Source organism: Hyperolius riggenbachi, chromosome 8, assembly GCF_040937935.1.
Source record: "Hyperolius riggenbachi isolate aHypRig1 chromosome 8, aHypRig1.pri, whole genome shotgun sequence".
Lineage (NCBI taxonomy): Eukaryota > Metazoa > Chordata > Amphibia > Anura > Hyperoliidae > Hyperolius > Hyperolius riggenbachi.
The window spans coordinates 218,957,827-218,982,063 of record NC_090653.1 but is presented as its reverse complement, the minus strand read 5'-3'; the positions used below and the strand labels follow the sequence as shown (position 1 = coordinate 218,982,063).

At 45.0% G+C, this 24,237-nt stretch overlaps 1 protein-coding gene across 7 annotated transcripts in view; it reads left to right on the top strand.

Annotated features, from left to right (window-relative positions):
- Nucleotides 1-24,237, top strand: part of MVB12B (multivesicular body subunit 12B) — a 245,602-nt gene that overhangs the window by 13,067 nt on the left and 208,298 nt on the right. For 2 of the 7 annotated variants that reach the window (XM_068248171.1, XM_068248172.1), the window contains exon 2: nucleotides 6,887-6,991. The exons of 3 other annotated variants lie outside the window; for them this stretch is intronic. In XM_068248171.1, the coding sequence (XP_068104272.1) occupies nucleotides 6,941-6,991 (51 nt within the window). In that variant the 5' untranslated portion in view covers nucleotides 6,887-6,940. 2 more of the 7 variants (XM_068248173.1, XM_068248174.1) reach the window with 2 other exon arrangements.

Sequence of the window (24,237 nt, the reverse complement as noted above, 5' to 3'; positions counted from 1 at the left end):
AACTGAAAACTAAAAAAAAAAAAAAAAACAAAGCTTTCACTTACCTGGGGCTTCTGCCATCCCCCTGCAGCCGACCTGTGCCTGCGAAGTTACCAAACGATCCTGCGTTCCCCCGCTGTGGCTCACTTTTGCTTCTGGCAGTCGCCGTCCACTGCGCAGCGTGGCCCTGGCTGTGCGCGTCCTCGTTTATGCTCCTATTGCTGGGAGAGATTTTCTCGCACTGCGTAGGACGCTCCTGGTCACGGGATGCATACGAAAATGTGTGCGACCAGGGCTGCGCAGGTGAAAAGTGGACGTTGACATGAAGGAAAGTGAGCAGCAGCGAGAGAACAAAGGATCGTTTGGAAACGGCCGGGGCACATGGCGGCTGCAGGGGGCTGACAGAAGTCCTAGGTAAGTGAATCTTTTTTTTTTAAATCTTCAGTTCTGCTTTAATGCTCGCTTCTACAATTAACACCTAGTTCACACTAATCGCAAAGAAGTTTTAATATTAGTGTCTTGCAGCAGTGTGCATGTTGCGGTGTTTGTGTTGCCAGTCATGAATAACTCGGGTGTAACGTGGGGTGTCTGGTAGTGCACACCTCAGCTTGAGTTATTATACACTGACCACACTAGGGGACACAGGAACAACCAATTGTTACACTGGCCATGCAGGGGGACACAGGAACAGGAAGAGCCAGTCATTAAACAGCCCACATAGGTAAACACAGGCAGGTGACATGGGAACAGCCAATCATAACACTGACCACATAGGGGGCACAGGAACAGCCAGTGGCTTATTCTGTCCCCCCCATGTGGTCAGTGTATTTATTACAGTGGACCCTGATGCACCGGGGCCAATTGTGGGACCATTGCAACGCATCGCATGTGCAAAATGGTGCAGGGAAACTTGGGAGCGCCATGGCCCGCCATAGGTCGCAATGTGACTTATGGCTATAGTGGCATTCTGAAGGTAATTTAGGTGCGGTTAAAAGACCAAGCCCAAATTACTTTAAAAACAGCGTAATTCGTTTGCCAGCAATAGCGTTATGTGTTATCTCACAGTCCACAGTGTCCGGGAGGGGGAATAGTAATTAAAGAGATTGCCCCTGCTAAAACGCCGCTATCCAGCAGCTGAACAAGGGGTCTTTACCCCCCAAATCCCTGCCTGCAAAATCCACGACCAACTTGGTCGTAGATTTTGCTGCTCATGGAGGCAGAGCTAATGGCTGTAGCTCTGCCTCCATGCACGTCTATCAGCGGCGGATCTCCGCCTCTCCCCTGCCCCTCTCAGTGAAGGAAGACTGAGAGGGGTGGGGGAGAGGCGGCGATCAGCGCTGAGAGGCCATTAGCCCTGCCTCAGCAGGAAGCACTGCCTGGGAACAACGGAGGGGATTTGGGGGTAAAGACCCCTCGTTCAGCCGCTGGATAGCGGCATTTTAGCAGGGGCAGACATGCCCATGTTGATTATAAGGTAAAAAGAGATTTTAATGTTGCTTCAGAGTCTCTTTAACGCTGGGAGTTTTGCAGGAGCAGAGTGAGACAGTTTATGTTTTTGCCCTGCATCCAAATTTCCTGGAGCCTTAAGGTGGGTACACACGTCAGATAAAAGTCTTTGGAAAATGAAAGATCACAGACCAATTTTACCCCCTTTCATGTAGTATGAGAGCCATACTCTACACAGTCTACTCTATGGAGCTGAACTCCCCATCAGATAAAAATCTTTGCAAGATGCTGCACACAAAGACCGCTGTACACATGCAACAGATCAGTATCTGCAAAAGATCTGTTCCTGCAAAAGATGCATTCCTGCAAACTGCATTCATAGTCTATGATATCTGCAGACCTCATACACACCTTGTTTAACGGACAATTATCTGTAGATCAGATCCACCAGGTTGGATCTTCAGATCGGCAGATAATTGGCTGATCTGCAGATGAATGTCCATTAAACAAGGTGTGTATGGGATCTGCAGATATCATAGACTATGAATGCATTTTGCAGGAATGGATCTTTTGCAGGAACAGATCTTTTGCAGATACTGATCTTTTGAATGTGTACAGCATCTCTGTGTGCAGCATCTTGCAAAGATTTTTATCTGATGGGGAGTTCAGCTCCATAGAATAGACTGTGTAGAGTATGGCTCTCATACTACATGAAAGGGGGTAAAATTGGTCTGTGATCTTTCATTTTCCAAAGACTTTTATCTGACGTGTGTACGCACCTTTAATCCTCACAAGTGTGAGGGTAGGTGCACACATAAGATCACATGAAAGGCTGCGTTTTATGTCCTGGTTTATTTTATGTCGTGTGCGTTCTTTGTGCAATTTTAATGCGTTTTTGTTGCGTTAGCGTTTTTTTACCGCAGATGCATTTTTAAAGCATTTTGCGTGCGTTTTAATGCTTTTGCGGTTCGCATATACAAAACTCATGCGCTTTTCTTGTGCGTTTCATGCAAATCACTAGGAAGACAACAGGAAGCGGAAATACACCAGAAAACAATTTTTTACAAAAACTCATAGGAAAATGCATGGAAAATGCATGAAAACGCATACCATTGTGTTTCCATTGACTTTCATTATGTGCATTTTTGATGCGTTTTTGCAGATTATGCAACAAAACCAGCATTTTTGAAAACACACGCATTGAAAACGCATATGCGTTTTTGATATGCCTTTTTTTTCTGTGGCCCATAGACTTCCATTGGCAGCAAAAACTCAGCGTTTTCCGCAACGCTAGCGTTTCTGCTAAGTGTGTACCTAGCCTGAGGGTTTACCTACACAATCTGCTCATAGTATTATCTGTTGACTTTCATACTACATGGAGGTGGGTACAAATGGTCAGTGGTTGGCAAATAAAAATTGAAAGTGTGTAGTGGGCTTTATAATACGTGGAAAATTTGCCAATCAAGATTAGATGTGTGTACGCACCTAGTCAGCTTTAGGCCACGTTCACAGTGGCATGGTGTAACAGCCACTTTGTAACACGGCTTACCGCAATGCACCACCTATGCGATGTACATAGTGCGCCGGATGTATTGTGGTATAACGTGTTGCAGTATGGTATCGCACTGCATGCCATGCTTTACTGCTAAATGCTAAAGGTGAAGTATACTTTTCATTGACTGTACGCTTCAATGTATCCGATGCAAGGCGAGGATAACGTGTGGCAACGCTGTCCCGATCCATTGTGATCCTGCTGTCACAGGGAACTGAACGTCATGGTGTAGCAATCCCACATCAGCACGCTAGGGCCGCGTTACTCATGTGCAATAGAACGTTCAGTCTCCGAAACAGCTGATAAAAACAGCTGGTTTCAGGGACATGTGCAGTTGCCCTATAATATTGCGATGTCCTGCCCAGAAGCAGCAGCGGAAGCTCCAAGAAGGACTTAATTCTCTGTTTGGGCTGTACCATTCTCCATACGGGGTGCACATTTACTTTAGCACTACAGCAAGTAATAGTCGAGTGACAGGAGGCGGTGGGATATCACTCAACTATTGCTTGCTGCAGTACTAAATTAAATGTGCACCCGGTATTGAGAATGGTCCAGTCCTTCTCTGAGCTTCCTGAAATGCTCCCAGGCATGGCTATGCAATACTATAGGGCAACTACACATGTCTCAGAAACCAGCAGTTTTATCAGTTGTTTCAGAGACTGAAAGTTCTATTGCATATTAGTACTAGTGTGATTGCTACGTCATGACGTTTAGGGCACATCACGATCTAGGGCATACCAACACCACATTGGCACAAGTGGAAACCCCGTATGTCTCAATCTGGTGTTTGGAGCGCCAGCGTTTTGCCCATCGCAAGGACACTTACTGTTATCAGGCAAATCTTGGTTTTCTCTTAAAGGAGTCACAACACACTGCCTACAGCATTTTTAGTGCAATTTCCATTCAGTTTAGTTGTTTGAGTATTGCCACAAAAATGTAGGACTATTGCAAAGAGAAAACAATTGCGTTCCACCCACGCACTTGTGATTGACAGTGGAAAGTAGCCACAGTGAAAGCCAGTAGACTAAACAATGCTACTGTTTCTGGAAAAAAGTACCGGTAATGTTCATGGCAGACAAGTCGCGAATAGGGCCACATACAGACATCAGACCATAGTCTTTGGAAAATGAAAGATCACAGACCAATCTTACCACCCTTCCTGTAGTATAAGAGCCATACTCTACACAGTCTTTTCTATGGAGCTGAACTCCACATCAGGAAAAAATCTTTGCAAGATGCTGCACACACAGATTCTGTACAGACACAAAAGATCAGTATCTGCAAAAGATCTGTCCCTGCCAAAAAACCATTCCTGCAAATTGCAATGATAGTCTATGAGATCTGCAGATCATCATACACACATGATTTAACTGACATTCATCTGCAGATCTGCAGATCTAAAAATCCATCCTGGTGGATCTGATCTGCAGATGAATGTCAGTTAAATCATGTGTGTATGATGATCTGCAGATCTCATAGACTATCATTGCAATTTGCAGGAATGGATTTTTGGCAGGAACAGATCTTTTGCAGATACTGATCTTTTGTGTCTGTACAGAATCTGTGTGTGCAGCATCTTGCAAAGGTTTTTTCCTGATGTGGAGTTCAGTTCCATAGAAAAGACGGTGTAGAGTAAGGCTCTTATACTACAGGAAGGGTGGTAAGATTGGTCTGTGATCTTTCATTTTCCAAAGACTATGGTCTGATGTCTGTATGTGGCCTAGAGCTGTGCATTGACTCCTAAAGCAGCGCTTTTCAACCCTGTCCTCAAGTACCACCAACAGTGCATGCTTTGTGGAAATCCACAGGAGTAGTTAATCAGCTCTGCTGAGACACTAATTACCTCACCTGTGAATATTTGTGTTTTTCTGCAAAAAATGCATTGTTGGTGGTACTTGAGGACAGGGTTGAAAAGCCCTGTCCTAAAGAACAGGTACGTGGAGAAGAAAAAAATCTACTTACCTTGGGGCTTCCTCCAGCCCCTGGAAGCCTATCTGTCCCTCGCCGCAGCTCCGGGATCCCCTTCGCTGCAGATGCCAACCTTGCCAGGTCTGCATCTTCTGTGCCTTTTGTGAGCACGTGGCCACGCTGCTCGTGATCATGCTCACGTGACCTGCAGCGTTCTGCACCGGCGCATAAGTACTGCACCTGCGCAAATCCTCCCAGGGACGAGAGGAGCGCGACCATAAGCAGTGCGGCCGTGTGCTCGCGCAGGTGCAGAGGATGCAGACCTGGCGATGTCGGGATCTGCAACGGAGGGGACCCTGGAGCTGCGGCGAGGGACAGATAGGCTGCCAGGGGCTGGAGGAAGCCCCAGGTAAGTAGATCTTGTTTTTTTGTTTCCTCCTCGGATGTACAGTACAGTGATCACAGCAGCAATTAAGGTCATACACTGGTTAATAATTTTTTATTGATATCTGGCAGATTTAATCAAATCTGGTAGAAAAAAAAAAGAACGATGCCTGGCCAAAATCGATTAAATCATTCTATGGTGCCAGACGGAAGATATTGCTGGATCAGCTGGTCAGGAGTGCGGTGCACACCTGCGGGGCCCGGCAGGCACTGCGCAGCTTCACAGATGCTGTTGAAAATCTGTGTGGAGGGATTCGATTAGCTAGATCTCTCTTATCAGATTATGATCCAAGAGGGAAAGCTGGAAATTTGGGTGGCTGCAGCTAATGGAATATTTGGGTGCCCCATAGATGCTTATGCAAAATATCAGCTATTGGGCTCTGAAAGCTGACATTTGGATGTCCGATAAATAACGGGCACCGGGCTCCTCTAACTGAAATTTTTCGTTTTGAGAATGATCATTTTGTAAATTATCGTTTTGAAATGTATTGTCTTACAAATGTATTTGTATTTTTTTTTTTACGTTATTTGCGGTGGGGAAGGGGGGGGGGGATTTAAAGGGAAGATCCGAGGTAAAAAAAAAGTTCCACTTACCCGGCGCTTCCTCCAGCCCCTGGCAGCCGATATGTCCCTCACCACAGCTCCGGTCCTAGCCAGTGGCCCGGGGTTCCCTTCATTGGAGATGCTAACCTGACCAGGTCGGCATCTTTTGTGCCTAAGCGAGCACGAGGGTGCACTGCTCGTGAGAGCGCTCACGTGGTCTGGAGTGTAATGCGCAGTACTTCTGCACCTGTGCAGAACACTCCAAGCAAAGTGAGCGTGATCGCGAAGACGGCATCTGCAACGGAGGGGGACCCCAGGACAACGGAGCTTTGGTGAGGGACATATCAGCTGCTAGGGGCTGGATCTTCTTAAGTGCCAGTCCAGAATGGGGGTTTTAGGGTTAGACCAGTGTATAGTCAGCTTTACCAGTGACCTGAAACAGCTTTTATATAACCAGTGTTATAAAATGTATATGATCAATGATCTGTTATAATTTCTTTATAAAAAAAAAATAAGCACCTTTGAAAAAAAAAAAAGAAAGAAAGCGTTTAATACATTTCAAGTAAGTTGTAAAAAAAAAAGCTTGTTTTTGACCAAAATGTGTTCTGTGAAAAATGTATGTCTATGACATGTGCACACATGAGCAGACACAGCCATGCCTCAGTGAACAGTTGCTAGTACAGTATATACACAGTTCCCTCTGACAATGTAAACACACCCCTGCAGTTGCACATCTTGACCACACGGGGCTGCACGCTTCCTCCTGCCTGCACACCCTCACATGTCCACAACACTGTGATAGTGCTGCTGCTTGGCTGTGAGGACTAACTTTAAATGCCCAGGAGGTGGCTGATAAAAGCTCCCAGGCCAGTCTGCAGCTTGGACAGGGGTGGGGTAAAGGGTCATCTCCCCTGAGCCTGTCACATACAGGGTAAGGACACACACTTCCCCTCCTCTATTGCCTGTGTATGATATCTCTTTTTTTTCTCTCTCTCTCTCTCTTTCTCTGCTCAGCCTCTCCCCCTCCTTCCCAGACCTCCCTCCGCTCCTCTCCCTCCTCGACTGGCAATGAACAGCTGCCTTTGCATGAAAAGAAGGGACGATTTTCCACGCTTAACAGTTAAGTGTCCGCCAGACCCCCAACCCCATCTCCAAAGCAGCCAGCCTCTGTTGTGCCTTAGACGCCTTTGCCATTCGCAGATCCACGGTGAAAAAGCAGATCACAAGGCTTTGACTGGATTGAAATCCTTTGCAGAGACCCACCAGGCCTGAGACCACTAGGAGAGTAGATGCTATTAACCCCTGCGTGGCCGCACTGATGTCTCAGCTCACCGGTGAAATAGAGAATGCTTCGGTGCAGAGAGAAGAGAATACCTCAATTTCCTGCACTGCAGTATTTATGTTTTTTTTCCTCCTCGTTTTCATCCCCCCTCCCTCCCTTCCTTCCCTTTTCCACGGCAACCGAGCCTGAATTTCACCCTGAAATCTCCCCTTTTTTCTGTGTGCAATGTCTGCACAGAGACAAAAGCAGCACTTCTTTGCTGTTGGGTGAAGCTGTATCAAGTGGCTGTTTAGCTGCACAGGAAGCCTGTTATCTGAGTGTCTGCCCTGCTATTTGAATGACAAAAGCATCAACAGCAGAAGAGATAATGTCCCAATATTTGCTGTGCTGCTGAAGGAGAGAGAGGCCTGCTTTTGGAAGTGAAGCCTGCCCCTGGTTAAGGTGCACACGTGTGTTGTGTGTTTGTTTACATCATTCTGTTACTGACGGGGTTCGTCAGGGTATGCGCAAATTAATTCTGTGTATCATGAGAGCGAAACTGATATGTGTACCTTTGAAATGTCATATAGTTCATGTCATATTGACGTTCTGATGTGTGCATTTTTTTTTTATTTCTATGAAGGCATGTTTTATACTTAAGTGTATATTTTCTTTGGCACCAGTCTAGTTCAGGGGACCCAGCAGGAAACCTCATAGGGTTGTACAGCGCCGCGGAATATGTTGGCGCTTTATAAATCAATAATAATAATAGGGAACAGTTCTCCAATCACAGCACCATCTACAGCACAAAGCATTGTGATTGGCTGAACAGTGTGAGTGTAGTTTACAACAACCTATCTGAAACCTAGCAGTTTGAGAGGGTACCATCCACGCGATCTCGTTAGCAGAGTTTCCCTATGAGGTTTCCTGCTGGGTTCCATAAAGTAGACTAGTGACATTTTTGTAAACTAGTATTAGCATAAATGAACCTACATACATAATTGAAATATTTGTTGCTAAAACAATCCATTACAGATTGGTTAGGCCAGTATTTTTAGAGCTATCATCCAATGCTGTTCAACTTTTGGCCAAGCAGTTTTCAGTGGAGTGGGGGGCAAGTGAGCGGTACCATGCTTCAGGATCTTCATTTGAAGATCCCACAGAATAAGAGTGATTGAGGGACTGAAATCTGTCCTAGTGGATTGCTACAGGGGAGATCAGCGACATTGCGTATGTGTGGTGGTGGCTTTGTTGTACTGGGCGTGGGTAGAAACCAAGAAACTCTCCCTGCACTAGGCAGAGTGATTACCGAACCTCTGGTGGTGTAATTCTGGGGTTCAGCTACTGTCGGGACCCAAATTACAAAGTTTCCCCCCAACGCCGTTATAATAATCCAAACATTTATATGGCGCTTTTCTCCTGTCCAACTCAAAGCGTTCAAGGGCCACTAAGGGTGCGCTCAAGAGGCCACCCTGCAGTGTTAGGGAGTCTTGCTTTAGGATTCCCTACTGAACCTTAACCAGTACACTATCTAGCCCAGGCATGGGCAAACTTGGCCCTCCAGCTGTTGAGGAACTACAAGTCCCACAATGCATTGCAGAAGTCTGACAGCCGCAGTCATGACTTATGCAGGCAAATGCATTGTGGGATTTGTAGTTCCTTAGCAGCTGGAGGGCCAAGTTTGCCCATGCCTGATCTAGCCACTACCGTTATAGCCATAATAACATTACGTCTATGGCAGCAGCGACCAAAGCAGGGGCTGCACACGTAATATCAGGGGCTAAGGAGACCTGTTTCATGCGACATCAGGCAGTACACATTTTAGATTTCCCGATGAAATGATCTAGAACTGTGATCTGCAAACTTGGCTCTCCAGCTGTTAAGGAACTACAAGTCCCACAATACATTGCAGGAGTCTGACAGCCGCAGTCATGATTCATAAAGGCAAATGCATTGTGGGATTTGTAGTTCCTAACAGCTCGAGAGCCAAGTTTGCAGATCACTGATCTAGAATGTTAGTTTTGGTCAAGGTGAATTGAAGTGTGTTTGTAGCATTTGACAGTTGTGGTTGTCCTACTTTTAGGTGGTAGATGTTAGTGTGTTTATTTTTGGCATTAGTGCACTGTTTCCGAGTGTCCCAATTTCACCACCATTTGAGGTTCGTACACACATCGGATGAAAGTAGTTCAAAAAGAACGATGATATGGAAGGCAGAGGCAAGAGCAACACATTGTTAGATGTGTGTACACATGACACTGAAAACTGCAGACGAATTGTCAGATAATTTGCGCATGCAGACGGAGAATGGGGTGTACCAGAAGGGACGTTAATGAAACATCTGGGAGTTAAGATCCAAACATGCAGAAATTGGATATAAATACATTAACAAACAGCCATACGCACTTTCTTCTTACCGACATTTTGCTACCAACTGATGCACAAATACGTTGGGTGTATGCAACTTTCAAAGAACAGGATCACAAGACTTATTTTCACGCAGCTGCACTTGGCAGATGCATTGTTCATGATCTACTGATTCCTGCACACTCTTATGAACAATCGTCGGCTGAAACGATCTGATCAGATTGGCTAAAGTGACCGAGATCCGTAGCTTATTGTTGTCTTTTGCAGTTGTTCGCTTCCATTTCCTTTGATGACTGTCAGGTGATCAGTTGTTTATTTTGAACGACTTTCATCTGATGTGTGTACAGGCTTTAGAAGTTAACATTAGCGCCACTTGCTCATCTGCCACTCATTCTGCATACTGCTGATGCTACTGACTCCTCCCCCTGGATTCCCCACACGCCAAGCCCCTGAAATCTTATAGGCAACAATAGGCCGTGCCAAACTGTTTAGTTGAGGGAAAAGAAAGAGAACCTCTAAACTAATCACTTCCAGGAAATAGTCCACTGAGTTCGCTGTGGGGTCATCCGATAAGAAGATTCAAAATAGTAGTAAAAATCCACTGCGCTCTCATTCCATAACCACGATCTAAAATCAGAAAGACAAACTACACATCGCGTAATACTGTAACAGCATGGATGTAAGAAAACCCGTGTAGTTGTGAACACTCTGTGCTTGCCACTCGTGACACCACCACCCAATACTGGAGAGGCTCACCAGATTATAACCACCTCGCTCTGCAGGTGGATCTCTCGCTTTGTTTATGTCTCACCCAGACACATCAGTGAGGCACACCCGTATGCTGGTATCAAAGGTTTAATATCTTCATAAAATTGCAACTAAAAACATAATAAATAACACCTCATTGCGCAGTAAGTTGGAACAATTAGCACATAGCCGCGCTTCTCGCGCCTCCTAACTACTTACAAGCTCCACAACGCTATCAAGCGTGTCACAGCGGCTCTCCTAGGGCCCTTGTAGGTGTACTCCTGAATCCCTGCGGCGTCCTGCCGGTCGGAATCTCCACACTACTCCGGGCTTCCGCTTGCTCGCCTAGGGGGCGTGTCTGCGTCTGGCGTACTGGCTCCGCCCTACGCGTTTCGTCATCAAACAGACTCATCAGGGGCTAATTGTTCCAACTTACTGCGCAATAATAATAATCTGGTGAGCCTCTCCAGTATTGGGTGGTGGTGTCACGAGTGGCAAGCACAGAGTGTTCACAACTACACGGGTTTTCTTACATCCATGCTGTTACAGTATTACGCGATGTGTAGTTTGTCTTGCTGATTTTAGATCGTGGTTATGGAATGAGAGGATTTTTACTACTATTTTGAAGCCCCTGAAATCGCCTGAGATAAGGAGATATGCCAGAAGCAGAGAGGTCATGGGGAAAAGGAGGTCACTGTTGAAATAGAAGTGAGGAGTGAACAGAAAGGCTGTAGAGTTGTTCTTTGAAGTGCAGCTATGCCCAACTGGATATGGAGTGATGCTCGGGGATGTAAATTGTTGCCAGTCCTTCCCCCCCCCTCACTTCTATTAGCCTACGGTTACTAGACTGGTGTCCTTTAATCCTGTCACCAATATCAGACGATTAGAGGTGGTGACAGTTGGTCAGTTGGGAGTAGCTTAGACTTGGTTCACACATAAAAAGGTTTCCAGTCTTGTCCTGTCAGTTTTTGACAGTTGGCATCAGTTTTGTATGTGTTTCTATGGCTGTGTTTGCACATAAAAATAATGTATTTCCAATCCTATCAGTTTTGTATCAGTTTCTTCTAGGTGTGTTCACCCCCCACAAATGGTGTGCAGTCCCAATCCAGTCATGGCAAACTGATAAAATAGTAATGCAAAACTGACAGGACTGGGCCAGAAATGTGTATTTATGTGTGAACCAAAGTGAGGGAGGAAGTGGTGGACATAATTTTCCACTCAGGCAGGTGTCTCACCCAATAAACAGTTGCATATAGGCAAACTTTAAAGAATTCCACACATCATTTAATAAAAGTATTCCCCCATCCCCAACAAATAAATTACAACTTGTATCCATTATTGTAAAACATTTTCAAACACTTTATTTAAAATTGCATTTTCTGTAGACTTTCTTGAGGGAACTGTATTATTTTTTAATTTCTTAGTAATATATACACAGTTTTGTTTGAATCTTGCACACTGTATATTGTATGTAGCTGTACCTGTGTTTGTACTTACAGTAGATGCGTGTTTATGGGCAGCATGCTGGATAAGTAGTTAGCATTGCTGGCTTTCAGTTCTGGGGTCCGAGTTTAAATCCCGTCGTCACATTTTCTGTAGGGTGTTGGTATCCTGTTCTTGGGTTTTGTTTGAATTCCCTTCAGCAAGCAGCGTGTCACAGGATAATTGGTATTTCTGTGTGTCTGCTGAGACTGTGGTAAGGACACTAAACTTGTGCCTCTTTGGGGACAATAAATGGTGTAAATAGTTCTATAAATGTACCATAAAAATATAACTAGACGGTGGTCTGGAGTGCCAGGTTGTCTATATGGTTTAGACTGGTGAACGCTACAGTCCAACTGCTCACTGGTGTAGAGTGGCACAACTTAGTCCCTAGCTGAGCCACTACAGGGTGAACATATAGACAGCTGGAGAATGTACTCTGCTGGAGTTTTAAACCTCATGAATAAGGCTTCCTTTCCATGTATGCTCTGTGGACAACGCAGGTGGCAGCTGCAAAAGGCTTTTTGCTGATGTGGTTGAGATACCATTCTTTTGTAATGAATGGGATTGCAATCTTGAACGCGCAGAAATGCAGGTGACATGGAATGGCAACATGGCATGCTCCACGATTTTCCTTGATGCGGTTGCAGTTCCATTCCCATGTGGGACCTCTCGTCATACAGGGAATACATTATGACGCACTCATTTCCTGAATTTAAAGGGAATCTGAAGTTAAACTAAACTTTTGATATAATGAATTGTATGTGTAGTACAGTTAAGAAATAGAACATTTAGTAGCAAAGAACAGTCTTGTATGGTTTCCAGTACATGAAGAGTTAAGAAACTTCATTTGTTATCTATGCAAAAGAGCTTCTCTGAACTCTCTGACCCAACTTTGGTCTGAGACTGTCCTATTTTCGGAAGCACGTATACTTCAAAGAAACAGTGAGAGACAGCTTCAGATAAGGTTTTATTGCAGGGGAATTCATAGGGTCATTAGCTCTGATCTGTTTCATAGTTTGAAATACAGAGCGTGGTTTGTATATTGCAAATATGATAAAATGATGCAGTGTTCTAAAAAAAAACTATATAACTGTAAATAAAAATATAAGACTATTTTCTTTGCCACTAATGTTCTATTCCTTATCTTTACTACACATACAATTCATTATATCATAAGGTTTTTTTTTTTCTGCCTCATTGTTAAGTGCAACCAGCTGTGTGGAAGATCCAGCACCAGGAAGGGTGTGCAGGCAAACACTGCTCAAAATAGGCACCCAGAGGGAATGTCTGCAGGGAAGTGCCTGGCCCTGTGTTAGACTAGCCACTAAACATTGTTGGTGGAACAGGCAGTGTGTACTATAATTTTTGTCAGAACCAATGTGATAAAAAGTGGAGCAAAGATGCGTATTGCGTACTGCGATTCTGAAATGCCGCTGGGGCGTCTGCCCCTACTGGCCAAACATATGTATTGGTCATTTGTATAGTCCTATCTCAGTGATAGGCGAACTTGGCTCTCCAGCTGTTAAGGAACTACAAGTGCCACAATGCATTGCAGGAGTCTGACAGGCACAGTCATAATTCATAAAGACAAATGCATTGTGGGACTTGTAGTTCCTTAACAGCTGGAGAGCCAAGTTCGCCTATCACTGTCCTATCCTATACACATCGCTTGCTAGTGAGTGTCTCTTGGCCTTTTTGCTGATGACTACTATGAATTAGATAGCTATGATGTATTTGCTTGCCCTGAGGAAGAGACCTTCTGATCACGAAACTTTGGCTCATATTGTTTGAATAAAAGTAAAAAAACACACAAAGTTACTGCCAGCCTCATTTGCATTGATTTACGGACTTATCTGGGGGTGCTCCCAGTCACCACTACTTTGGCTTTGAGTTCTCAGTCCTTCACATGGAGGCATACACCACAGAGGCGTGGGATAACTATTGACTGTCTGCTCCAGTTGTCTGTTAGTAAAAGGTAGAGCAGCTGTAGATGACAGACATGGTTACTCACTCAGGTTGGTCTCCTGTGTCCAGTGGTATAAGGGCCTTGGTGCTTCACTCTACAACTGCTTTGTCTAGACTCTAGGCACTCCAGGAACAGAGGCATCTGTGTTTTGTAGTTTCCAGCTGGGCATTCCACAGCTCACTTCAGCACACTCTATAGAACCAGATTGCACACGCATTACTACAGAAAGCAAAGTTTAAAAATAAGATAGCAGACTGAATATATGGGAGCCCAGAACAACATTGGTCAAGGTCCTGTGCAGATGTGAATATGAGTTTTATGACGATTTTAAAAGTGTACTGCATCTGTGAGTGGGGTCTTTCTATTCCGAACTACGAAATGAAGACTCTGTGTCTTTCTAACAGTTAAAGTGTTACTGTAGTTATAGTGTGGCCCTGAGTACACATGCGTTATTGATTACAGTGTTCTCCCCAGAAATTTTCTCCAGCCGGGTGGCATGAAAAAGTAGCTGGGTGGGGCACGACACGAGAAAGCAGGGCTAGTACTTTTCTGCTTAAAGCATCGGAGGCAGATGAGGAGGTGGGCCGATTATATCCGGGTGGTCACCAAATTTAGCCGAGTGGAGCACCCAGCTAAAAGAGCCTGGGGAGAACACTGGATTATATACTTTCATGTCACCCCCAATGTGCACAGCAGAAACTGTTTATTTGTGCTTATGCTGATGGTGAGTTTCTTCTGACAGTATGCGCTGACCCCTGCTTGAAAGTGAATGTGACATTTTTATCTTGTAGTAGCAGACATGCTTACTGCAGTCTGTTTTCACTTCTCCTTCTTCTTCCTCGTAGCTGATTTCTGTCTGGTTTTTATTCATTCATTTTTGCATGCATAGAAGCTGTCATCTTGCTGGTGAAGTCTTATGGGGGGAGGGGGTTGATTCACTTATTGTGGGCTTCTTCTAGTCCCTAGCAGTCTATCAGGTCCTTGCCTTTTGTAGGTTGCAAATGATCTGCAAGATGCAGCAAAGCATGTACAGTGGAAAGCAGCATTGGCTTCCTGGGCTGAGCTGCAGCTGGCAGGTGGCCCCTCATATAAGTCTCCACATTTACAGCACCACTCCCAGCTGGCATGATTGTATTCGCACCACTATTTATATAGCGACCCCGGCAGTGACCTCTTTCTGGAGCGGGAGAAGCATTCAGGGAAGGATTGTCATTGTGCCAACATTACATGTACAGTACAGAAAGCTCAGATCAGTCCTGGCGTAGTGTACTGTAAAGTTAGTGCCAGTCCCAGAGGCAAGCTGGCTAAACAGAGCAAGTGATGATGCTTTGAACAGGGTTATAGGCTGCTTTCACACTGACACGTTACGACAGGCAACATAATCGCATAACAATTGTAACGTAATTATATTGTAATGGAGCGGCCAAATCGACGCAATGGCAGTGCGCACTGGAGAAATAGTGAGGAGCATGTTGCGCGTTTACAAAATGTGCATGTTTATGGTTGCAGTGAAGCCTACTTTTACTGTATGCTTTACAATGCAACTTTCCCCCTGTGATCCTGTTTTTACAGGGTATGGAAAGCAATGCCTTAGTGTGACATGAGCCTTACCCCGACTGCACCCAGAACGGATTGTCAAATTGTATCCCCCCGGAGTGGCGACACCTAGCAGTATGGGGAGTCTTGGTAGGTTAGTGTCCCTGGTGCTGCTAGAATTCCGCTACTACCATAATCTCTTGTCTAGTCGGCACAAATGTTTTTGATTGGTGTTTATGTCCCTATTAAAGATGTATGCCTAACTAACTTTCAGGAAGTGAGAAAAATTATACCGTAAGGGCCCTTTTGCACTATATTAGTTGCTGTCAGTTATAACTGAAAGGACAACTGATGTGTAAAGTTTCCCTATGCCTCTTTTACACTGTATGTTGAAAAACTCTCTCTCCCTCTCTCCTATCTATTCTATCTATCTATTCTATCTATCTATCTATCTATCTATCTATCTATCTATCTATCTATCGCACTAGTTGTTCTTTAATACTTTTAGCCATAGACCCTGAACAAGCATGATGGGTGTGGACGCGGCAGCAGCCCCAGGACCGCCTAACGCCAATCGGCGGAAGGTCCCTGGGGCGTGGTTTGCAGGAAATCGTGCGCGCCGATGCGTGTGCATCCCTGCTTGTATTGGCTCAGCTCCGCCTTCAGTCTCCCAGCAGCCGCTAGGAGAATTACCGTGTACAGCGCTGCGATCTAAGGCAGTGCTGTACTGGGGACAGCCGTGTGACATGGCTGTCCCCTCCAGAGGCAGGGAAGTGATCGGCTGTCATAGGCTGAAGCCTATGACAGCCAATCACGCTGATTGGCTGGCGGGGTGAGGGAGAGAGGGGGAATCTAAAAAATAGGTAAATTTAATAAGAAAAAATAACATATTTGTGGAAAAATAAACAAACATCTGGGGGGCGATCAGAACCTACCAACAGAAAGCTCTGTTGGTGGGTAGAAAAGGGCGGGATCACTTGTGTGCTGAGTTGTGCGGCCCTGCAGCGAGGCCTTAAAGTTGCAGGGGCCCAATTTCAGAAAAATGGCCTGGTCTTTAGGGGGTTTAACACTGCGGTCCTCAGGTGGTTAAAGGGGCACTGTGGCGAAAAATTTTAAATATAAAGTACATTTTTGCAAGAGTAAAATGAGCCATAAATTACTTTTCTCCTATGTTGCTGTCAATTACAATAGGTTGTAGAAATCTGACAGAAGTGAGAGGTTTTGGTCTAGTCCATCTCTTCATGAGGGATTTTCAGGAATTTATTTATATTCAAAAGCACTTAGTGAATGGCAATTGCTCTGTCCAACTGCCAAAAAACTGTAGCGAGCAGGGAAGCTGGCCAGCATCATTGTTTAAATACTTTTTAAGGAAAATCTTTTTAAAGAATAAAAGCCTTACTGAGAATCCCCTATGAAGAGATGGACTGGTCCAAAACCTGTTGATTCTGTCAGATTTCTTCTACCTACTGTGACAGCAACATAGGAGAAACGTAATTTATGGCTCATTTTACTCTGGAAAAAACATACTTCTTATTTGTCTATGTTTGCACATATTTTACATTTTAACATTTTAGCAATAGTGCCCCTTTAAGACCCTAAAACCTGGTAAACAAAATCATACTGCTAGAGAGCCTGCAGCAGCCCCTGCTCTTACTCACCTTCCTGGGATCCAGTGATGCAGTTCTCCCTCCGTCCTCCGGGTGGCACTGTAACCCTGTAGTCAAATCGCCGCTGTCGTTATGACGACAGACGGCGATCTCACCAGGGGAAAGTAGAGCCTCCATAGACAGGAAGGAGAATAGCTGCCGATGTCTGGATCCCGGGGAAGGTGAGTTGAAACACCCACTGCATGCTATGCACAGAGCTCCCAGCGGCTACTACAAGTCAGGCCTGGGGATATCACTCCTGGCTGCTTTTTTCAACCCCGAGACTGACTTGGGGATACCGACCGTCAGGGAGATTACAATACTTCAATAACAAAGCAACAATTTAGGAGAGTGTGGGAGTAGTGCATAATTGTACTTGTCCTTAAAATACAAATCGTATGCTGCTTTGGTACCCAATCCTTCTTTTAAAGCACCCCTGTATTGGAAAGTTGGAAGGTCTAGAGGACTTTTCCAAAGTATAGTATTATAAAGTAAATCCCAGTTAATCATTAATGTTTCATCTCAATCTCCTCCTCTATTTAGAAAAAAGCATATCTGCCAAATATTAACGCTGTAATTCTCCAAGGCAGTTTTTTCACAGTGTGGTGTGGCCCCCGGATCGCTCCGCTAACACCAATATGCAGTGTGAAACTGGCCTAAAGGAGAGTTAGGTCTCCCTAATAAGGAGACATATTACTATGCATGTATTCTACACTATTCTATATTCTGGTAGACAAATAGCTTGAACACAGCCAGGGCTAAAAATAAAGATCAGTTAAGCATGGCCCTATTTCAAGATGATATGAGTATCCTAATTGGATCTCCTTACCTCTCCACTAGGTTACTCAACAGGTCACGATTAAGGTCTGGGCAGGGGTGTATCTGAGTAATATAGAGCCTATGGCAAACTCTGAAATTGAGCCCTCCCTCCTCTCTAAAAACAGTATCTTTTCTTGCGTACATTTGTTATGTTTGCTTGTGTATTTTGGCTCTGGATATTGCTGAAGTTACTTTTTTGGAAATAGCTCTTCTTATTCCCTTTCTACCCTCTTTTCTAACACTAACCCAAGTGGGCCCTACATGTTCCCCAGTTAACAAAATTAATCTGATCTAAGGTATGAGTGATGGGAGACATGGTGGTGCAGCACAGAAGCGCCCATGGTACTGTGGCGCCCATGGCACAAGCCATGCCTGCACCCCTCTAGATACGCCTCTGGGTCTGAGAGTTTTCTGCAAAATCATACAAGTTTTCAGAAGAATGCTCAACCTTGTTGACTATTCCTATGCCTACAGTAGCCAATCTATAAATAATATCATTTTCTCTAAATGGCAAGGTGTTAGTCATTGCAATAAACGACATCTGGACTATTGGCCATCTTTTAGGCTGGATCCACACTATAAGCGCTTTTGTGAGCGCATGTGATTGCTTAGTGCGATCGCAGCAAATTTTACAGTGATTTTAATGAAAATGAATGGGAGCTATTTTTAAAAAGCACTCGCAAAGCATTAAGCAATCACAAGCGCTCACAAAAGCGCGCTTATAGTGTGGATCCAGCCTTAGAATTAAAATTATTTAACCAATAGTTTGAGAACCAAACCGATTGTTTACTTATATTAGACTAAACCATTGGGTTAAGGGGATAAATTTTCATATATCCTCTCCATACCTAAAACATTTCTGCCTCTTTGAACAGCCAAATAATTATAAAGGTGGAATAACTGTATTGCTATAGGAAACTCATGAGGGACATAGAGGTAAACCTCAATAAATACCTTCTTACATGGTCTCATGATCTCAAAACTAGATTTGCCGCAAATAATCGGCATCTAGAATTGTCCACTGTGTATAAACTGTTGCCAGTCTTTACAGAAAATTTACCTTAAAGAGAACCAGAGAACTAAGCACCCTCATGCATTTTACCATATATATCAATGGGAACGTGACCGTAAACACCTACCCTGCTCTTTGTTTCATTCTTTTCTGCTAAATCTGCCTGTTATCAGCCCTGATAAGAATCCCCGACTGAGCATTCAGTCTAGCTTTCACCGGAATGATTATAGCTGAGTCGGTCTTCTGTGATGTCTTTTCAAGCCCAAGTCTGCCCCCTTGTGGCTCTGATTTTCTGCTATTTATCCTCAAACCAGCAAAGCAGAGCCACAAGGGGTCAGGCTTGGGCTTAAAAAGACATCACAGAAGACTGACTCCGCTATAATCATTCTGGTGAAAGCTAGACTGAATGCTCAGTTAGGGGATTCTTATCAGAGCTGATAAAAGGCAGATTTAGCATAGATGAATGAAACCGAGAGCAGGGTAGGTGTTTACTGTCATGTTCTCATTGATATATAGGGTAAAATACATGAGTGCTTTGTCTCTGGTTCCCTTTAAATGGTATATAATGCCGCGGAAAATAGCGCTCTTTGATAAGACATAATCCACCTATTGTTGGAGATCAGGTGGCCAGATTGGCACCTTGCACCACCTCCTATGATGCTGCCCTCTCCTGGCAAGCTTTACAGACTAAGCTTTCAGACCTTTTACAAAAGCCTTTTGTCCTCATGCCCTCTTTAACATTATTAAATATTTGCCTAGAGGAAGTGGACCTGAGACAACGATTGGTAGTACTCCTTTCTAGCTCCTGCCAGACACCTTCTTTGCAATTTGAGAAGTATCAATAGTCCCACTTCTGCCCAATTATCTTATCCACTTGAACATAATCTGACATTAGAATCACTCAGAGAACAGGCCTCAGAGATAGTCATTACAACTCTTTGTAAGGTTTTAGTAATGTTAACCTAAGCCTATGGGTTATTGAGGGTTGACACTTTTATGATGTAAAGCATGAATTGTGTCACCAGCATGTATTGGTTATTTCATGGATGTTTCTTTGTAATATTCTTTCAAAGGAAACCCGAGGCGAAAATAAACTAATGAAATAAATGATTGTATCTATCTCCTCTTCCTAAAAAAGACTTTTAAAGATATTCCACAGTTTTATTTTATGTTTACATCTACTTTTTAGGTTTTTTTTTTACAGTTTTATTGTTTTTGCTCAATGACATATTCATTGAAGTATGCCAGAGCTAAAATCTATGAACTATTGACTGTTTTTACCTCTTTCCTGCTCTCAAACCATTTTCTGCTAGGAAAGTGTTTTATAGTTGGAATTTCTTTTCAGTGAGGGTCACATTGTAGTCACTTCCTGATCTAACTACGGTACTTACGGTATGAGAAGAATTCTGTACAATTCATCTAGTAGAGGGGGTTACTTTTTATTTTTGAATATATTGTGGTTTATAAAAGTGTAGTGACTAGCTTTTCTTGTCTGGTTTAACCATGCTGCATGAGTACACTCTGTACAGATATGTATAAGGCTCAGTTTCACACTGTTCTGGATCAAAAACAGATCTGTTTTCCATTTAAACTGATGAATTCTTACATTGGGCCTCAGTTCTTCATCCAGTTCTGTTCTATTGCTCCCACCCGGTACCTGCCATCTGCTGGTTTGACACAGCTGGCACTAGCGTTTGGGTCTCTACAATGAAGAAGCGCCAGTATACTGATCCTGAGGCCTCAGTAGAAGCATCTCAGTCACCCACTGGATGCAATAGACCAATGGGAATCATCCCTCCCCAGGGAGTATTCTCTTTCATTCACTAAGTAGTAAACCAATGAAAATCCTCCCTCCCTTCCTTCCCATTAGTCTATTGCAACAAATGGGAGCTCAAGATGCCTCTGCTGGGGCCTCGCGATCGTTTTACTGTTGTTTCTTGGGTGGAGGGACCGAATGGACAGCGGCAGCAGCAGCCAGTGATCACAATAAATGGGTGTCTTGCAAAATGGATGTTGTATGCAGCCTTATGATAGGCTAAAATTCATTCCATTGCTGTCTGCTCCATCTGTGGAAAATGCAGACTCCCCATACTTGCTTTCCGTTTCCTGTAGTTGCTATACATTCCTAGTGGTTTGGGTCACCCCGAGCTGCTTGGTTACTCTGCAGTTGTTTCATACCGTTCCATTTTGAGCCCCAAGTGGGACACTGAATACCCATCGCATTTTGAGCCCCAAGGGGGACACTGAATAGCCGAACACAACCGCAGTTGGTTGCTACACGCAGTGTCTCAGGAATTTCGATCACGACGTTCGCACAATCGGCAGCAAATGACAGTAAACACGCTGAGGCTGGTTTCACACTACAAATTGGCGTTAGCCCATCACCAAAAACAGACCATCAGGGAACACTGCGTTAGTACATGGTGTTCTAGGCCTGAACGATTTTAGGAAAAGATTGAATTGCACGATTTCTGTCAGAAATCTCGATTTCGATTCACGATTTTTCAAATTCAACAGTGCCCCTAGGCCCCCCACTTCAGCTTCGCAGAATTGATCACCACACAGTGGGCCACACCACAGCAGTCATCATCATTATCATGCTGACACACATTGCAGCCTGGCAGAGGCATACAAAACTTGACTGACAGGAGTGGGGGCGGAGTCTGCTGGCCATGTTTCATAGTTTGATTGTCACACATGCGGGTGGAGTCTGCCGCCCGCCCGGCAAATGATGTTGAAGCACTGGGAGGAGGGAGTTGCCAAGTGAGAGCTGCTCATCATACCACTTAAAAAAAAAAAATAAAAAGTGACACAAATCACCCAGTACAAATAAGTGGTTGTCAGCAGCAGACTCAGTCTGCCACCTGCCCAGCCAGGGGCGTAGCAATAGGGGTTGCAGAGGTTGCGACCGCATCGGGGCCCTTGGACTAGGGGGGCCCCGAAGGGCCCTTCCTCAACTACAGTATTAGCTCTCTATTGGTCCTGTGCTCATAATAATCACTTCTATAGATACTTTGATTAGTGGTAATCATTAACAAGCTATTTCCCATCCCCTTCTTGTACCTCTGACACTGTAGTTGCCATTGGCAGGTTTTGGTGCACCGTATCAATTGTTATGTATAGAGTGCTTGGGGGGCCCCATTGTAAAACCTGCATCGGGGCCCACAGCTCCTTAGCTACGCCACTGTGCCCAGCTTATGATTGATGTGGAGGTGCAGGGAATATTGAGCCGCCGGGATGCAGTGTGAGAGCCTGCGAGCCGGGGTGGGCGGAGTCTGCCACTCGTAGCACTCGGTGTGATTGACAGCCACGTGGGCGGAGTCTGCCACCCGCCCAGCTAATGTTAGGAGAAGGAGTGGGAGAGCCTGCGGGCGGAGCGGAGCCTGCTGCCCGCTCCGCTGATTGGCTGCACAGTGGGCGGAAGTTGTGGGAGATAGTGTCCCGCCTCCACTCGGAGAAATGTATGCAATGAGCCACCGCAAACTGCCGCTGCACAGAGCGGCAGAGGGGACCGCTGCACGGGCTGCAGAGTGGGGTGAATATCGTTGCCATGGCGATCCCGGAATCGGCATTTCCGGGATCGCGATTTCGATCCAAAAACGATATATCGTTCAGGCCTATGGTGTTCCCTGTCTGTCATCTGTCCAAACAGGAAGTGATGCGTGCTTGCGGTCACTTAAAATCACTCATGTTAAATTGGACACTTCCGGCGCAGCTACCACAATGGTGGGAAGTATGAACTTCCCTATAGACTTTTAGTACGCTGCGGTAGCAGTGGGGCAATTTGCCAAATTCCACCACCACAGTGTGAAAGGGCCCTGAGATAAATGCCCCCATTAATCGCAATGCAGGAGGCAGTCGATCCCGGCACTAAGCTCCTCGCACGGCCGTCGGCAGTTGCCTGTGTGAACCCGCCCTTAGTGGTGAGTGCTTTGTCAGATGTATCCATTTTATGGAATGGGAGAGTTAGGCAATGTTGAATGGATCATATAGGCTGTTTTGAAAGTTGTAGGATGATCTACTTGAAATCAATCAGGGCTGTGGAGTCGGAGTCGTGGAGTCGGAGTCGTGGAGTCGGGCAATTTTGGGTGCCTGGAGTCGGAGTCAGAGTCGGGAAAAAATGCACCGACTCCGACTCCTAATGAATTTGTAACTGTAATTAAAATAGAAAATATGATAAAATGTTCTATTTCTCAGATAATAGTCATTAAAAATAATGTATATATACAGTAATAGCTGTGCTTAGTATACAAAAATGAAATAAACCAATCAAAATTAGTTACTTGTTCTGCTTCAATAAAGCAATCCACGTATTTTTAAGGTCAGATATACATATCTGATTGTGACTGTATATATGATGTGTACACAGGAATCTCTTATATATGTTACGGCCAGAACCCGAAGTGTGGCCACTTCTAGTTCTGGCCGGCCACTTCGGGTTCTGGCCGGCCAATGCGCGAAGTGGCCGCAGCGCAGCGGCCAATGTTAGAAATGGAATGTTTCCTTTTATTATGAATGTAGTTTTCCGGCCGTCTCTGGCCAAAATGTAGCAAAACAGTTCGTTCATTAAATGAAATGAAGCTGGCGGCAATGTAGAAGGATGAAGCCGCCCGGCTTCTGCTCCGCCTCCTCTCCTCCGCCCCTGCCTCTCTCTCTTCTCCCCGATACTGGCAGCGGGGGGACATGCGTGTCCCCCCCAGAGTCGTTCGTCGCGGCAGGCATTCCTGTCGTTCGTCCCTGCAGAGCGGGTGCTGGCAGAAGCAATGTCTGCAGACTCCCCGGTCTGCTTTCCTGGCGCCACGAACGACTCTCGGGGACACGCGTCTCCCCGCCGGCTGCCCGAAGAGAGAGAGAGAGAGAAGAGGCAGGGGCGGAGGAGAGGAGGCGGAGCCGCCAGCTTCATTTCATTCAATGAACGAACTGTTTTGCTACATTTTGGCCAGAGACGGCCGGAAAACTATATTAATATTAAAAGGAAACATTCCATTTCTAACATTGGCCGCTGCGCTGCGGCCACTTCGCGCATTGGCCGGCCAGAACCCGAAGTGGCCGGCCAGAACTAGAAGTGGCCACACTTCGGGTTCTGGCCGTAACATATATACTAAATAACATCTATGCTGTAAGAATAAAGCCTGATGTGTAGCTATGTCACTAATAGAGATGGTCAACAAGATGGAAATAATTCTGCATTGATGCTGATTTATGCAAATGTATGCACTCCCTTTGCTGATGAAATTAAAATAATTTGATATGTTATTAAAATTTGGTTTGGTGACTACAAATTAAAGGGTAACTGAGACGGATGAAAAGTAAAGTTTTATACATACCTGGGGCTTCCTCCAGCCCCCTTCAGGCTAATCAGTCCCTCACTGTCCTCCACCACCCGGATCTTCTGCTATGAGTCCCGGTAATTCAGTCAGTCAGCGCTGTCCGGCCGCATGCCGCTCCCACAGCTAGGAACATTCTGCACCTGCGCAATAGTGCTGCACAGGTGTAGTATGCTCCTGGCGGCGGAGTGTGTGCATGCGC